The 17,614-nt window shown below is 45.7% G+C and overlaps 1 protein-coding gene across 1 annotated transcript in view; it reads right to left on the bottom strand.

The window, feature by feature from the left end:
- The window catches only part of Cenpf (centromere protein F), a 45,022-nt gene that overhangs the window by 9,493 nt on the left and 17,915 nt on the right, over positions 1-17,614 (bottom strand). Inside the window, exons 10-13 of the mRNA XM_004853566.3 lie at positions 15,626-15,748; positions 9,867-10,002; positions 5,320-8,681; positions 1,109-3,904 (exon numbers count right to left, since the gene is read on the bottom strand). Coding sequence (XP_004853623.2) covers positions 1,109-3,904; positions 5,320-8,681; positions 9,867-10,002; positions 15,626-15,748 — 6,417 coding nt within the window. The remainder of the gene's footprint in view (positions 1-1,108; positions 3,905-5,319; positions 8,682-9,866; positions 10,003-15,625; positions 15,749-17,614) is intronic.

The raw sequence follows: 17,614 nt of genomic DNA on the forward strand, positions 1-17,614 counted from the left end.
AATAAAGTGCAAAAAAAAAAAATCAATAACAAGCACAGGTAATATTTTCCTTTTTTTTTTGGTACCAGGGATCAAACTTGGGTCCTTGCCCTTTCGAGGCAGGCGGTGGAACCACTGAGCTAAATCCCTGGCCCTAGGACAGATAATATTACTAAGTCTTAAACACCTTCGCAAAGATTTTTTTGAGTTAAATACCAGAGAATAATTTATGAGGCGGTGGGGCTTTCGATTTTTATTAATTCTTGGAGCTCTACTAATCCCTCAGGTCCTGCTCATCTGCAAGAATTAGGGTATGATTACTGCAAACTGGCGAAGGTTCCATGGCTCCTACTGCCCCCTGCAGTTGGATCCATCAGGTACAGTTTGTCTCACTGTCTCTGTTAACTGCCACCTCTTGCAAGGTATACAAAAACCGGAAATTCTTAGAAATTAGAGTCAGGATGAGTTGTCCTTACTGGATACCCCTGTTTTATTATTTGTTCAGTAAAGATTTAAGTGGAAAGGAATCACTTTCCCAGATCAGTCAGTGAATACATTGGACCGATTGAGCCTCTTGATGGCAGATCTCCCCTGTAATCATCAGCGAATAAAAGAGCAGAGCAAAGAAAGACGTGGCATTAGAGAGGGCTCAAGGCACAAGACCCCCACTCACACCCCAGGAACCATGTGTGCTGTCGGTTACACTGTACCAGTATCTTTAAAAGCAATTTTTCTAAAAGGTGAAAAAGTAAGGCAGGGGATCCCTTCCAATCCTAAGAAGCATGGCTACAGTCTCTAACAGTGGTTCTCAACTGGGTCCAGGGAGGCTACCCCAATGCAAAAGAGGGATAAGAGTCAAGAACCATGCACAGCACCAAGCATCCCCAGGTGGGAGTGCCACGTTAAAAACCTGACCCAGCTCATGAAGATGTCCCCTCTGAAGGTGTCTGAGCACTCACTACTACCGGGGATGATTCAGCATTCCCAAAACTCAAGACCCCACAAACATAATGCCTTTCCAGAGTTCGGTCCAACTGGGAAGACACCATCTTGGAGAAATTTTAATTCACAAAGTGCCCCCCAACTCATGACTACATGATTCAATGTAAATAGATAAAAGGCCACTCACTTTTTCAACCAAGGACATGTTTTCTACTTTTGTCAATGTGAGCTCACTCTCCAGCTCTCGGCAAGAATTCTGCAGCCCTTCCAAGGACTCCTGCAAGGTGTGGTTTTTGGATTGCAGCTCTCGGGCCTTCTGCTCCAATTCCACGGCTAGAGTCCCCATTTCCGCTTTCTGCTTCTGCCAGAGCTGTCGTTCTCCTTCTACCTGGGACAGCTGAGAGGCAAGCTGCTCCTGATCTTGAACTTGACCTTTCAGCTGACTGAGTTCCTCATCCTTCCTCTCTAGTTCCTGCTTGCCATCTTCTACTTCCTGCATGAGGCCATTCACAGAAGACTGCAAAATAATGTAATTATTTTTGGCTCCCTCGAGGTCCTGTAGCAACTGAGCCTTCTCCAGTTCAAGAGAATCCACCTGACTGCTCAGACTCTGTTCTTTCCTCTTACAGGCCGCTTGGTCGTTGCACAAGGTTATCATCTTCTCATCCAACACTTTTAATTGTGCTTGAAGCATCTCCACTGCAACTTCAGATTCCTCTTTTATCTGAACGTTTTGGTGCTCTTTTTCTTGCAATAGGTTTTCCAACGAAGAGTTTAATATTTCTAATTCAGACACACGTGCTTGCTCTTCTTGTAGTCCTTTGGTCAGATTTTCTTTTTCTGACTTTGTATTAACAAGATCGACTTCCAAGTCTCTCAGGTTTTGGGCTATCTGCTGGATTTCTGCTTTCAGGGTCTCCACCTCAGCTCTGGAATCCTTGGCCTCACGAACTGCATGCTCTTGGCTTCTCCCTGACAGCTCCAGCTCCCTTTCAAGGCTCTCAACACTTCCTTTCAGCAAATCCGCATGGCACTCGCTTTCCTTCAGTTGTTGTAAGACATGGAGCTGCTTCTCACGATCAGCTTCCACACGGGCTCTGAGCCTCCCGATGCTGCCCCGCAGCCGAGGCACTTCATTCCCCGGGGCGTCCAGGTTCTGTTCCTCAGCCCTCGGGGGCTCTTGGTCCTGACACAAGGCTGCAACCTCCTCAGTCAGCTCTCTCAATTGTGCTTGGATCATCTCCACCGCAGTTTTGGATTCTTCTTGCATCTGTGCCCTTGCTTGCTCCTTTTCTTCTAGAAGACTCTTAAGTGAAGAGAGAAGCCCATCTAATTCGGACACTTGGCCCTGTTTCTCCTGCAGCTGCTTTGTCAGATCCCCCTTTTCTGATCTGAGCACAGCAAGATCTACTTGGGAACCTCGCAGGCTTTCAGCCAGCTCGTCTAACTGTGCTCTTAGGGTCTCCATCTCGGCTTTGGCATTCTCGGCGTCCAGGACCACCAACTCTTGGTTCTCCTCAGACATCTGCAGCTCCCGCTGGAGACCCTCCACCTTATCCCGGAGCACATCGTTGTCTCGCTCACTTCCTTTCAGTTTTCCCAGGACGTGGAGCTGCTTCTTCTCATCGGCCTCAATGCGCACACGCAGTTTCTCCATGCCTTTCCTCAGCTGGTGGACCTCCTCCTGGGTGGAGCCGAGTCGCTCTGCAAACTCATCCCTCTCCATCAGTGCGGCCTCCAGGGCCCTGGACACGGTCAGCCTTTCCTGGTCCAACTCACTCAGTTTGGCCTGCAGGCTCTCAGACTCCCTGGCCAGCGATTCCTTCTCCTTATCCAGTCGTCTGACTTGGCTTTCCAGTTCCTGAGCTGCAGAGGACAGTGTCTGGGAGTCCCCTTCCAACCTCCGCAGCTGCTCCTGCAGGTTCCTTTTGTTTTCTGACAGCTCGCTCACCTGCAAGGACAGCGTCTGAAGGGCAGCTGCTCTGTCCCTGACCTCAGCCTCCAGCGCCTGGACTTTCTCCTTCATCACCTCAGACATCTGGGCCAGGGTTTTGTTTTCTTTTGTCACGGCGTCTAATTCTCCATGAAGCCGGTTTCTCTCGCTTGTGGCCACAGAGAGTTCTTCTTCAAGGTGGATGATAACTTTCTGACTGTTTCCATTATCTTTTTCCAAACATAGCTTCTCAGTTTGAGCCACCTCTAAGTCGGCTTCCATGGTGAGGGCGCGATGTTCAATTCTAGCGTTCTCAGCCTTCATCCTGTTCAGCTCATTCTCCACATCGAGAAATCTCTCCTTCCAGTTGTCATCCTCCTTGGCAATGTTCTCTTTAAGAACTTCCTGTGAGGAGTCATCAGTGCCCATTTCTAAATTAGAACGAAGGGAAGTTTCTACTCTCAGGCCTAACTCCTGGTCACCACAAGAAAAGGATTCCGATTTTACACTTAAATTACATTTTTCTTTCTGAAGTTCCTCCACTATTTTTTCCAATTGTAAGCATGTTTCAATCTTGGTCTTTAGTTGTAGTTCCTGTAAATCAAGTTTTGAGTCTAACTCTTTTATTTCATTCAGCAAATTTTCAACTTTTCTGTCACGGTCCTCTATGGCGTGAAGTAATCTCAAATTCTCATTCAATGCCTCTTTCACCTGCAGCTGGAGAGTCTGGACAGACACTTGATTCTCCACAAACTCCACGGGTGACAAAGCACAAGACCCACCAGTCGACAGTTCATAAGTGTGTTCGGGACAGCCCTGGCTTTGGTCTCCCACTGCTGTCTCATAGTTGGTTTCCGAGGGCACTTCCCTGGCTCCCCGTGGAACAAGTGGGCTCCCAGTGGTTTCTTCAGACTCTACACTGAGGCACTCCTGGACAACCTCTTCACAAATCTGATGACTGTCCTGCTTTGGTGTTTTTTCTGTAATTTCTGAAGTATATTCTTCTGATTCTTTTATGTCACAGCTGCCATTTTGGTGGTTCTGAATAGCCTGTAATCATAACAAAGAACAAGAATGCATGTTAGTATTCAAGAAGAAAAGGCCTTATTATTACTTTATAGAAAATGGCATCCAGCCTCTGCTGAGCACATGTCCCCAAATGGCACATCCTCACCCAAACCTTCCATCCTTCTCTCTCTGTCCTAATTGTGACTCAAAACAGGTAAACATTCAGTAGATCCCACCTATGTGCAAGTCCCTGGGCAAGTTATTTATCAGGTAGACAAACCCTTTCATTCTTGGATCAACTAAATTTTAACACAGCAAAGGCTTACCTTTTCTTTCTTGCTAGGAATAGTCTACACACTTTAAACGTATCTTTTTGTGATGATCAAATATAGGACTAACAAATTTCATATGAAATGCCCAGCTTTCATCCTCAGTATTTATGATATTCTTAGTAACAGAAGGCGGTGAAGGTTCATGACCAGATACCTGGCCTAAGGGATTCAACCTCCCCCTCCACCTGCCTGTCCAGCATCTACTCTGCTTATTCTTGGATAAACTGCACGTAGGCTTCTCATTTCCCTCTCATCTATGAAAGGAAGGCTGCTACTGTGACTATTCCTGTGCTTCCACCCGGACCTGTTTCTCCACCTCACAAAGGCAGACAGCGACACTCATACACTGTGCACCGTTATTAGGGAAGCTGGCCAATAGGAAGGACAAAGTCACAATGTCTTTGTGATGAAATAGGAATACACTCAAGAAAGACAGAAATGCCTTTTTTTCTTGGTACCAGGGATCAAACGCGGGACCTTGCGCTTGAGAGGCAGGTGGCAGAACCACTGAGCTAAATCCCCGGCCCAGAAATGCCTTTTTAAATGACTGATACCAAGTCACCAATTTGTACCATAGAGCAAATTGTTAGGGAAAATTAAGTAACATGTAAAGTTCTTCTATTTCATTTGTGAGTATAATGCTTTAACATTAAAAAAATAGTCTAGGGCTGGGGATTTAGCTCCGTGGTTCCAACACCTACCTCGCCAGTGCCAAGGTCCCAAGTTCAACCCCCGGTACCAGACAAAAAAAAAAAAAGTCTGAAAAAGACCTACGGTTAAAAGTCTGTCATACTACCACTCAGAAATTCTTAATGTCTAAGTCTTATTAACCCACAGTGAAAGCACACACACTGGTGACTCTGTAATATCCTTTTCTCCAGACCTATGTAATTTTTCATACACGAGTGTTTAAATCTAATCACTATAAAAATTTATTCCTCAAATAAGGTTCCCTCATGTTTCAAGAGTTCTGGTTAGTTTTGAAAAAAAAAACTCTAATTTTTTTTTATTTCCTTGAACCCTAAAAACATTCTTAGATCTTGGGTTGATTTCAATTCTACAAACATCTACGGAAGGCCAACTGGTCACCCAAACAGAGAAAAGCAGGCAAACGCGGGGTCTTACGTCGTCAATGTCGGCACCAAGCCAGGACTGAGAAGTTAGCTCCAGTCCCTGAAGCTGCAGCCGGGCCACCTCCAGCTCAAGGGACAGGTGTTCCGTCTGCTGCTTCTCTGCCGCCAGCTTGGACTCCATCTCCAGCGTCACACTTGTCAGCTTCTGCTGCCACTGCTCATTTTGGGACAAGTACTGCTTCCTAAGGCGGTCCAGCTCTGTCCTTTCAGAACTTAATAACTGCCTCAGCTCTTGAATTTCTTTATCTTTCATCATCGCTTGACTTTCCATTTTCTCTTGCAGATTCTTCAGGGACTGCAGGTACCCCTGGCAGAGGGTCTTGAGTTCTTCTACGCTCCTCTCCAAGGTGGCTGGGGCTTCCTTCATGGTCAGAGTCTCCTCCTCCAGGCTGGCATTTGCTGAAACACTCTCCCCTAAATTACTCAAAAAAGACGTGTCACCAGTCTGTTCTAAAACATCTTTGTGAAAAGAGTACTCTCCAAAACTTGTCTCACTAGGGCTGTTGGTCACACAAGAGGACAGTGACAGAATACGTTCCTCTGGCTTCATCCCTTTTGCCAAGTCACCTTGCAGGTTTCTCAAATTCACTGACAAGGCTGAATTTTCAGCCTTCAGTGTGTCAACATAGGACCGTAGCTCTGACATCTTGGAGCTCATCTGACAGCGCTGATCATGTAAAATCTTATGCTCGCTTTGTAAAGATGAGAATTTCTCCTGTAGTTCGGCAAAGTGCGTTTGAACCTCTTTATTTGACAAGGTCAGCTGCTCATAGGAATTGCTATCATCTAAAGGGTTCAAGGACACAGGTGTCTGCTCATTTTGCTGTCTATCAAATTCACTGGCCAGCATCTCTCCCACAGGCTCAGCTTGGGGAAGGCTGTTTTCATCGTTCAACATTTTCATTTCATTCACTAGCTTCTCTACCTCTTCTGCCATTCTACTGGTTGCTGTGATACACTCTGCCCTTGAGTCCTTTAGCTCTGACACCAGCTGCAGCTTTTCCACCTGCAGCATCTCACACATCTTCTCCAGCTCATGCAGCTTGCTCAAGGCTGCCTGGAGAGAACACTGCGAGTGTGCACTGTCACCCTGCCTTGGGGACAGCTCACAAAGCACTGCACTGTACTTTCCTTCCGCATCCACTTCACAGTTCATAAGGCCACTCATTTCCTGTGACGAGCAGTCTTGGACGTTTCCAGCTCCTAATTCTCCTCTAAGTGTCTGCAACTCCTGCTGCAGGCACTCTTTATCCTTCTCGCTTTCCTGAAGTTTTAATTCCGTATTTCTTATCAAAGCTTCTAATTGTACCATCTGTGCATTATAATTGTTAGGAGCGATGTCTCTGACCCCAAGATCCATCTGAAGTTGGAAATTACATGTATTTATCTCATTCTCTCTTTCGGTCACAGGGTCCCTAAGTGGCTCCAATTTGAGATGCTGACCTTCATGTATGGTCTTGGTTAACTTCGTCAGTTGCTCATTCTCTTGTAATAAGTCATTAACTTCCTTTTGCATCTTATTTTGTTCTTCCTTTAAAGTCATGGTTTCTTGCCTTAAGCCATCAGCCTCACTCTTGGAACTGGAGTGAAGGTCCCTAATCTCAGACTTCAAAGCTTGCTGTACCACCTCAAACTCTAGTATTAGCTTCTGGTTTTGTTCTTCAGCAAAGGTCAATTTTGTTAAGAATTCTTGGTGTTCTTTTGCAAATGTTTCCTTTAGCTGCTCCAGTTCATTTTTCCTGCTTTCACAAACACTGTTGCATTCGTTTAGCAAGCATTCTAACCTCAAATTCTTTTCTTGTGCTGCTTTGTATTTTTCACTGAGATCCTCAAATGCACTTCTGGTCTCCTCACACCTCTGTAGTAAAATGAGTTTTTCTTGCTTGTACTGATCAGACAACTCTGAAATGCTTTTCTCTTGTTCCTCTATACAGTTTGAAAATTTCTCATTTTTTTGCACTAAGTTCATTTTCTCTTGGTTTAAGATTTCATTTATCTCTTTGAGAGTCCCGTTCTCTTGGGTTAGCTCTTCAATTTCTTTTTTACTTAGAGAAATAACGGAACTCATTTCCTTTTTTTCTGAGCCCAGGGTTTCAGATAAAAGCTGTAGCTCCTTTCGAGAGTCTTCCAGGAGCTGGTTGCTCTTTTTTAATTCTTCAATCTCTACTTGCTCAGCTTCTAATCTTGCTTTCCAAAGTTGTAACTCTTTTTCCTTGTGTTCAAGGGCAACTAAACTTTCAGCAACAACATTCTGATGAACAGAAGTGTCTTCCTGTAACTTGCAAATCCGCTGACTTGTCTCGGCCACAAAGCTTTCATGCATCTGTTCTGCTTTAATGAGATTTTCTTCTATTTCCCCTTTGATATGAACCAACTCTTCACACTGCTTCTGCAGATTGGAGTTCATCTGCTTTTGAGATTCTAAGGAAAATCCAAGCGAAACGACTCTATTGTGTAGTATGGCTGAACTTTTTGGACTTTGGTCTGCATCTAAAAGACACTGGCTCCTTCCTGAAGAACTGCTTCCCTGTTCTCCCATTGCATTTACAAAGGAAGTACTCATTGCTGACTGCTGTTCAAAAGCCAGACAACTTCTCTGATGGTCCCCCTGTGACAGTGAAGAGTCTTTGGATTTGAGCAGATCCCTGAGGTTCTCATATTCAGCCTGCAAGTCTTGGTAAAGCTGGGCCTTGTCCATTAGCTCCCTCGATAGTAACTGAAGCTTCTGTTCTAGGTCTTCAACTTGCCCAGTAAGCTGAGAAGTCTGCAGGCACAGATTTTCTATTTCCTTCTTATGCTTCTGATCTGAGAGCTCAGCTTTCTGCTGCAGCTCCTCATAAGCCTGTTTCTGCATCTCTGCCTCCCTCGTCTTGCTATCGACCATACTGCACAGGTTTCTCATCTCCACACTGAGGTTGTCTCTTTCCAGCTCCAGTGTTCTTATTCTCTCATTATATTCGTGGCTTTTTATTTGTTGTGTCTTGAGGCATGTTTCCAAGTGGTTGATTTTACTCTGCAAGCTCTCCTTTTCTGCTTCCATCTGATATAAAAGTTTTTCATTTTCACTTTTCCAATGAGAAAACTGAGTTTTCTCTTCATTCAGTTCTTCATATTCTTTCTTTGTTAACTCCAAGGCACTCAGTAAAGTTTTAGACTCTTTCTCTATCTTGCTTAACTTCTCGTTCAATTGCTCGATGTGATGTTCCCTCTTCCTCAAAAGGTCTTGGGAACAATCTCGCTGCTTTTCTAGATCAGCCAGGGCGAGTTTCAGCTTCTCTAAAGTCAAGGAGTTTTCTTGCTGATTTATTTTTTCTTGAAGATCTCTTAACATGGTTTCCTGAGAGGTATTCTTAGCTATTAAAAAAAGATTGAAAAAAAAAACAAAACCACCTGTCAATGTCTTTAATAAATATGTATTCTGGGCCGCAAATTTAGCTCAGTGGTGCCGCCGCTCGCCTCACAAATGCAAGGTCCTGAGTTCAGTACCCAGTACCAAAAAGAATATATGTATTCTATCAGACTCCTGAACTCTAGGGCTGGGAGACAGCTGGTAGAGCACTCACCTAGCACTCAGAAGGTCCTGGGTTCGATCCCCAGCACTGCAACAACACCATTAAAAAACTATAAACACTTTTTAAAAATCCATACAAATTAATATATCTGTATTTTTTCCATCTTTTGAAATATTTATTGAAAGAGAGAAAACAGAAAATCTCCCAGTTCACTCTGAGGCAATTCTGATGTCTGTGAAAAATAAACAGCTACTCTACCATTTCAGCCAAAAGTCCATGATGCTATATATCTCTCACGGCCTATATGGGATTATTCTTGAGGGATAATTTCACCCACATTTCAGTTCCTCCAAGTAAAGGTGGTGAGGGAATTAGAATCATCTGGAAACTTCCATGACCACCGTACTTTCTACCCAGTGATTCGCCTCTACCCACAGCCCTTTCCAGCTGGGAATAACCACAGTGTTTCTCTGACAAGGCTTCGTAAGGTTTCGGTGACAATAAGGCTTCAGATTTACATTCACTGGTTATAATCATATCTAGCATATTGGGGGAGACGGAGAATTGAGGCTCTCAATGGGAGATGATAAAGGTGGCATGTATTACAATCTCAGGTTCGATACTAAATGAAAAGCCACACATATTTCTAGCCCTCTAATCTTAAACCGAACCCTGAGAGTTGACAGCTTTGGGATAGTCCCTGAGCGCTTCTATCTACCTTGCTCGGGAGGACCTCCATCAATGACATTGGTGGCCAACACTGAAATTGTGTGGGAGACATTTACTTTTCTGGTTTCAAAGTGATTTTAAAAACCGGGTATTTTGGAACTCATTATGTTCTGAATTTTAAAAGTTCAACTATCACACTAGAACTAAAAAGTAGGAGACAGAAAACTTTCTCCCCATGTCTGGAGGCATCTTTTGGGGAAATATATGGAAAAGCTCAAGAGGTTCCGCCACTAGGCCAAGGCCACTCCCTCCCTCACCAGGTCACAGCTGAGAATCTGACAACTCCGAGTTCACTCACCTCTCATTTCTTCCAAAAAGTTCTGACTCTGACTCAAACACGCCTGGACTTTCCGGAGCTCCTCCTCCAGATGGCTGACTTCTCTGGCCCTTTGTTCAGACTGAGTCCTAAGGAAGCCATTTTCCTTCTTCGTTTCCTAAAACACACGTGTGCAGGTTATAACCAACAAGATGCTGACACATTCGACCTCTGTCCCTGACGGAAGTGTCTGGGTATCTCACTAAGAATCACATTTCCCCTTCTTTTACTTAACAACAGCAGACATTCTTACTTGACTCAAAAGCCATGAATAAAAATCAAAACAGAAACATAAAACCCAAATCAAACAATGTTCTTTTCAAGATATGTATTTCTTTGAACTTTTTAGCTGTGCATGTGCCTCTCACAGAGTTAGCTCAAAAGGACGAGCCTATTTACAAAGTCCTCAAGATAAAAGCCCCAAGTTCTGCTGGACATGCTGGCGCATGCCTGTAATCCCAACACTCAAGTTGCTGAGACAAGAGGATCGCTCTACATTCAAAGCCAGCCTGGGCTACAGAGTGAGTTCAAGAGCACCCTCAACTACACAGGGAGACCCAGTCTCAGAACACCAGAAACAAAGCAAGAAAAGCACTCCAAGTTCTTAGTGTACCTGACCCATCAAATAGGTCTTTGTAAAGAGCAGATGTGTTAATAAATCAAAATATTCATATGGTAAATTTCACTTTTATTTGCAAAACCATCTTAAGGTTCACTGTGACAGGAATGTATTTATGAGTAAAATTACCTTCAATAAATGTTTTCATTAAGAAAATCTACAGTGTTCAGAACATAAATATAAGTAGGAAAGAATCTCTGGCTTCAGGGCAAGTACCCTCCAGAGAGACAGAAGACGTGTAATCAATCACTGAATGAATACACACCAAGCTCTCAGCACTAGAGACACTGAGTGTACTATGAGAAATTAAAGGCTGGAGCACAGAGCACTAATTAATTCTGATGGGAGAGTCTGAGCTTTCACAGTGAAAATGGGTTCCTTGGGTACCCGATTAAATAAGTATCCGGGCATCAATGTGAAATGAAATAGCAAAGATGCATTTATGCGATCCCATTCTATTATCTCAGGGGACTTCTAACCTTAAAATCCAGCAACATTTACATGCCAAATAAAAACACGACTCATCTAACAAACATGCCAAATATTCTACTCTGCTTTCGATGATTTTTATAGCTGATAAGTATTTCAAAGCATATGATACACCACCCTCAGCATCCAGGGCATTAGCATAGATCTCTACAAACCAACATGACCAAGAGTCTCTCGTCCTTTAGGGGGAAAAATACCATGAGGCTTTTTTTTTTTTTAACTGCATTTCAAAAACACAGAAAACAGCCCTCTGAGAAGTAGGACAGTATTTTTGAATCTTAAAGAAACAATTAAGACCTGTCCTCCAAAACCCTGCTGCACCATTAGGAAACAGATGGCCCGGCACTGCTGTGTTGGAAGACTGCCCACACTCATCTGCCTGGTTACTACCAGCAGATGGGGACCGAGGCAGCAAAGCCAAAGGCAAGAAGTGGGAGAAGCTGGCTAGGACAGAGTCCTCAGGAACCTGCTGGCAGTGGCTCTGCTCAGGCACACACATTCATTTCAGCATGAAAATGAGACAGAACCTGTCGTCGGTATGCTACTCCTGTCCGCTGTGTCCCCGTCCTGCCTTCCTTCCACTTCGAAACTGATGAAGATATCAATCAGCTCATGGTGAGAGGCCAATGCCCACGCCAATTTACATCAAACTGTGCAAAGAACGATGATGACGGCAAAACCGCTATGGACTTAGGTCAGCACCATTAGACTAAGGAAGACATCCTCACTGGTTTGTTCCTTGGGCACAGAATAATCACCCATCCAATGAGATCCCAGGTATGCAAGACAGAGCACCTCAAAGCACCGAGCCAAGGGCAAGAGTGACATTATTGGTGTTTCTTCCCCAAATTCAACAGTTGCAAGATCCTGATCAATACTGAACAAGGCCAAGGCAAAAGACTATCTAAGTGCCTGGGGTGGCTTAGGTTTTTCACCCTACCATTTAGAAAATCTTCTCACTCTACACCGGACGTGGTGGCTTACACCTGCCATCCCAGCACTTGGGGGGCTGAAGCAGGAGGATGGCAGGGACCTCAAAACCAGCAGGGGCTACACAGAGAACTCAAGGGCAGCCTGAAATGCATAACGAGACCCAGTCTCCAAAAGCCAGAAAAAAAGATCTCAACTGAAACAATTAATCTATTCAAACGACATCTACCGCTGCGGGGATGGAAAAGGAGGATGGGGAGATGCTGCGCGAAAAACTAGGTGTCTCCCAATAGGAAAGAGAAGAGGTAGAAGACAGAGGGTACCGGGAAGGCAGGGGGATTGATGTTTACATGTCTGCTATCTCTGTCCATCTCAGTCCATAAGGGGAGACGCTGAAATGAAGAGTGAGCCGGATGGGAAGATTAGCCTGTCGGGTCTCTTTTTCTGTTCTGGCATTAGCTCCATAAATATTTGTTTCCAACAAAGAAACATTCAGCCAATCCTGGGACCCAGCAGGCTCATAATGCTACGCTTACAACCAACCCAAGAATTTTTAGTGGCCAGAATTTAGAAAATGAACATCTGAAAATGGGTGTGCATGCTGCCATCCATCAGCAATTAGTTTTCCACGAGTCTATAGCCACTTAAGACCTGATTGGGTATCTCATTACCAATAACGAGTTAAACATGCAAGGATGTTTCCTCCTGGACATCTCTTCCATCCTCCCATGATTTGCAAAATTGGGCACAACTCTGGAAAAAAACACAACAAATTCCTCCAACTGCCAGCCAGTATGAGAGCTTAGCACGAAATTCCACCCAGATTGACCTCGGTTTAGGGGCAGCAAGGGAAGCATCACTTCCCAGGGCCAGACAAAACAAATTTCAGCTAGTGCTCACTGCTTCATGGTTCCACCCTCGAGAACAGCTCAATGCATCCCCTGGAGAAGTGAAGGCCACATGTGTGGCAGAGCGGTGGATGCACAAGACATGCTTCTCCCTTCCACCGTATCACTGCTGCCTGCCAGACCTGCTCCTTGGAGGACCTCATCCAATCCTGATCCCTATGCTTGGGAAGGTCCCCGAGTGAGTGTTCCCTCATCTTGCTTGTCAAATGGGGGCACTTTACTGCCAATCCCCAAGATGACACAGGCCAGTGCTGGATGCTGCTGAACACCCTCTGCACCCTCCGCTCACTTCCATACTAAATACCAACTTTACCCGTGATTGGGCCACGAGATCACATTTCCCAGTGCTAATGATGTCTCACTGTGAGCAGCGGATTAGTCTACTAAACATGGACAAGGAAAATTTCAGGAAAACTGTCGCATTATTTCGGCCTCCAAAACCTACAAGCCTGTTAAACTTGCTTGTACTTAACTTATAATTACACGTGGGGAGACACCCAGAGTGGCAGTATAACGGAAAAGGCAAATTTTTCAATATGGAAAATCCCCAATGCACTGTCCTCTACCCATGACCTCCTGTGCCTGGAGGTGACAGAAAACAATACTAACATCGGAAGGTCACAACAGGTGTGAAGACCAAAGCAATGACCAGGTGGACTGCAATAACAAGACTGAGCACCGGGCCTCACACTTGATATACAATATTGAACTTGATCATGAATTCGGCCTTAATAAGTGGAGGTATTATTTATTTGTCCCTGTAGGCAGACTCAGAAAGGGTAAGTCATTGTCTCAGGGTCACAGAGCAGCCAGGTGGCAGGAAAGCAATCTGTATTCAAGTCTCATTCCTTCTAACTCCGTTACTTGTGTCCCCGAGTTCTAATGAGCACGCTTACCATAAGTCACTTATCTGGTCCCAGCACCCCTGTAAGCTCGGGAGCCAGCTGAACCCTTCTAATTCTTGTTATCATCCTCAAATGAGGATGCACATTAAACACTAGTTAAGATGGCAAGTGCTAACTTCATGGGCAGACCCCGTGCAAGTGCTTATCCACCTGTGCTGCCCTCACGTGACACATAAGTTGTGGGCTACAAGTGAAACTGGGTAGGCATGAGGCTCAGGACTGACTGGGGCCACAGGAAGCAGCTCTGCAGTAGACAGGCCACGCCCGTGGGGGACAAGCACGTCCCCACAGACACCAAGAGCAGCGTCCAGTCCCCCGTGCCAGCTTGGCCCTGCATGCGCCCGCCCCCCAGATGACTGCTTTTACAAAATGTTTCCACCAGGCGGCCAGCAGCATCATGGGAGAGCTGTGGGCTGAAAGGGAAGCCCACAGAGGGAAGGGCTCCATGCCAGTCTGCCCCTGGCAGTGTTAGCAGAAGCATCCCCACTGGGCAAAAGGCAAACATTTGTTTTGCAGCAACAAACACTTCCATTTGAAAACGGTCGGCCAAAACCATCCAGGTGTGTGAAGCTTCTTCCCTTTGGGTCCTGGGAGGGCAGAGCCCCAGCCTCCTCCGTGCCCTCTCTGCAGCTTCACGGTGCCCTTGGCTGTGACCGGAGGCCTGGGTTTCACTGCTGTGCCCCTTTCTGCAAAGCGCCAGGGATTGAAAGTACTGAGACCCTCCTCGCACAGCTGAGCACTTCGACTTTCATCTTCGCTGTCTAAAAAGTGATCGCTGAACACTGAGAACAGGCGAGGAAACATTCTCTCCTGTGACATCCGAGGGAGAAGGAAGGAACTCCACAGCTCTCCTGTGATTCCCCTTCCTGTCGTGACCGAGGTGGTTCATGGCTCTCTTCAGATTGCTCCAGTCGATTAACTGCTCCTCACTGACTCCTAATTAATCCTCTGAAAATCCACTCCAGGCCACTACATAGATGCAGAGAAGCCCGAGTGAAGAATGCGCGATCACTTCCTGTCAGTAGGAACCACGAGCTCCACGTCACACCCGTAGCCCTCAGTAAACGTCACCCACAGGCTGTGACGCAAGGAAGCGCGACTCTCCAGAGACATCGGCGCCTGCGCTGACAGACGCCAAAGATGGAGATCGGGACAGCCAGAGCAGTGCAACTCACAATGGCTTGATTTTTAAAAGAACTTTAAATCTAGAAATCCATCATCTAGCATTACTTTTGTTTATTTAAATCCATGACCTCCTACATGTTTTTAATATTGCACAGCTCAAAAGCCAACCCTTAGAAAGGCAGCTTTGTTTTGTTTTGTTTTGAGACAGGGTCTCCCTATGTAGTCCAGACTGGCCTCAAACTCACAGCGATCCTCCTGTGCATTCAGCCTTCTGAGTGCTGGGATTACAGGCGTGCACCACCACGCCTGGCTAGAAAAGCAATTTAAATACTATTTCATATTAATCATTTCATTTCTTTCCACTCAGAAAATCTCTCTTTCTTTCTTTCTTTCATCCTCCCACCTCTCAGATGGTCTAATACAATCTTTAAAAACTTGAGTGTGTGGTTAATACAAGTCATATTTTTCTATAACTGCCACATGCATGCAAGTAATTCCATCAGAATGCAAAATGAAAAAATAAGCATATATTCTATGTCACAGGTGCTATGACAGAACACTCTGTAATCGTTCTGGCAAATAAAAAAGAAAGTGTTACCTAAAATATACCAATAAAATTAATTTAAAAATAAATAAATAAATAAAAGCTTTAAATAGATAAAAAAGAAGGAAGTTTTATACGGTCATGCTAAACTGCTAAGACCCATACAGAAATCCTCCCAGCCTGGCACAGCTGAGAAACCCCGCCCCCCACCCCCTGCTCACCTGGCTGCTCCTCCTCAGGGCCTCCTCCTCCACCTGCCTGTCCTTGGAAGCCTGTTCCATTCTGCTGAACTTTTGCTTCAATTCTTCCAAATTTTTCTCTAACTGTTGTTTTACTGATGTGACCTACAATGGGAGAGGTGAGAGCAAATTTTATTTTTATGTTCTTTCCTTTGTAAATAATCATTTATTTGTAAACCATAACAAGCTCAAGCAATGTAAGAATGGAGGCCATTCTGGCTCAGACCACATCTACGTCACCATAACCCTCTAAATTAAAGCCCATGATGGGAACCTGGGATGTCACTGGTGGGCAGCACACAGATGAAAGAGGTGAAGCTCGGGAAAGAAGCCACAAAAAGACTGGGGACGAGTCAAGCAAAGAATGAACCACTGCCCCACAAATGCTGTCAATTAAAAGCTGCAGATATTAATATTAGGTCCTTACATGGTACGGACTGACCACGAACTAAACAGACACAAGTCCCTGAGCTCCTGCAAAGAAAGATTTGAGGGACAGGAGATGGTGTCAAAACGAATGCCTGCACTGGGGGGTGTCAGCTGTGTGCACCATGGAGAGAAACTGAGGGAGCTAAGAAAAACAGGAAGGACTTGAGGTTAGGGACACATGCAGAGACGGACCATCAAGGGGACTCTTGAACAGAAAGCTCAAGGTAGCAAAGGACCACATGCTGGGATCCACCAGGCAGGAGCAGCCAGTGAAAGGATCCAGCAGACAAGGCCCAAGCTTGGCATGAGCTTGGTGTAGCCAAGCAAAGGCAAGGAGGCCACACACGAGACAGCAGGGAGAGCAGGAGAGGACCGAGGATGAAACCTAAGACAGACCAGCAGTGACTGCTCAGGAGTGACAAGATCTGACTCACAGCACGGAAAGCCAGGAGGCTGCCACTGTACCCAGGGCAAGACGACATGGCATAGGCAAAGGGCAGCACTGAACGTAGTCAAAAGGCCTCTCGGTCAACAGCAAGTATAAAGACAGACACGGAAGTCAGGCCAGGTCCTGGCAGGGAGCTGGGGACGTAAGGAGGGAGTGAAGGACTTGTGCAGGACTGGGAGGGACTGTGGCTCCTGATACCAGTAATATCTCCAGAGAACATGCACGCCTTACACCTATAATATACTGAGTTGTACACTCGCCCTACATAAATTTTATATTTTAACACAAAAAAGGTTATTTTTAAGTAGACTTTACATCCTTGACACGCAAATACGTCTATACGTATATACACACGGGTGTGTGCTTATACACATACAAACACGTGATGATCAGGTAAAGGCAGAGTCAGCAGTGTCAGTGACCTTCGCAGATGTATGGGAGAAAGAGGAGACCGAGGTTGACATGGGGGTTTCCGCCCACATGAAGAAGAGAAGTGCTATTTACAGCCCTAGGGACACGGGGAGGAGCAGCTATGAAGGCAGCTGGAGCTCCCTGATCACCACAGGAAGGGTGAGATAGGACGCCCGAGTCTGCAGCTCAGGAGGGACCTCCGGGGAATGCAGAAAGTACATCAGCGTCACAGAGGTGACAACGGAAAGCCACAAATCTGGGCGGTGAGACTGCTTTGCAGTGAGTCTTAAGTAGGTAGGACTTCATGTGCATTAACTATTTGGGGCGTAAATGACTTGGGACAGCTCTCCCCGGGCCAGACTCCCAACCACCAGCTGTTGGATTCCTCTGGGGCACTTTGGGATCGGACGTCGTGACTCCTCCTTCTCCGGAGGCTCCATTTCCTCTCCACGACAGTGAGGACAAGAAGGGAGAAGACACTTCTTCCTCCACCGAATCATGACTGAGAGGTGAGATCTCACAAAGTGGATCTCACAGAAGCTGCAAGTAGGGATCTCGGGGCTGCAAGGAGAAGCTGCAAGTAGGGATCTCGGCTCTCAGGGGAGCGGGATGAGGAAGGGTGGCTGGATGACAGCTAAGCCCCAGTCAGAAAGCAGCAGAAATTCCGCTGAGCTACTGCATGC

Source organism: Heterocephalus glaber, unplaced genomic scaffold, assembly GCF_053883595.1.
Source record: "Heterocephalus glaber isolate CG9 unplaced genomic scaffold, H.glaber_assembly_v1.0 deba00001600, whole genome shotgun sequence".
In the NCBI taxonomy this organism is placed as follows: Eukaryota; Metazoa; Chordata; class Mammalia; order Rodentia; family Bathyergidae; genus Heterocephalus; species Heterocephalus glaber.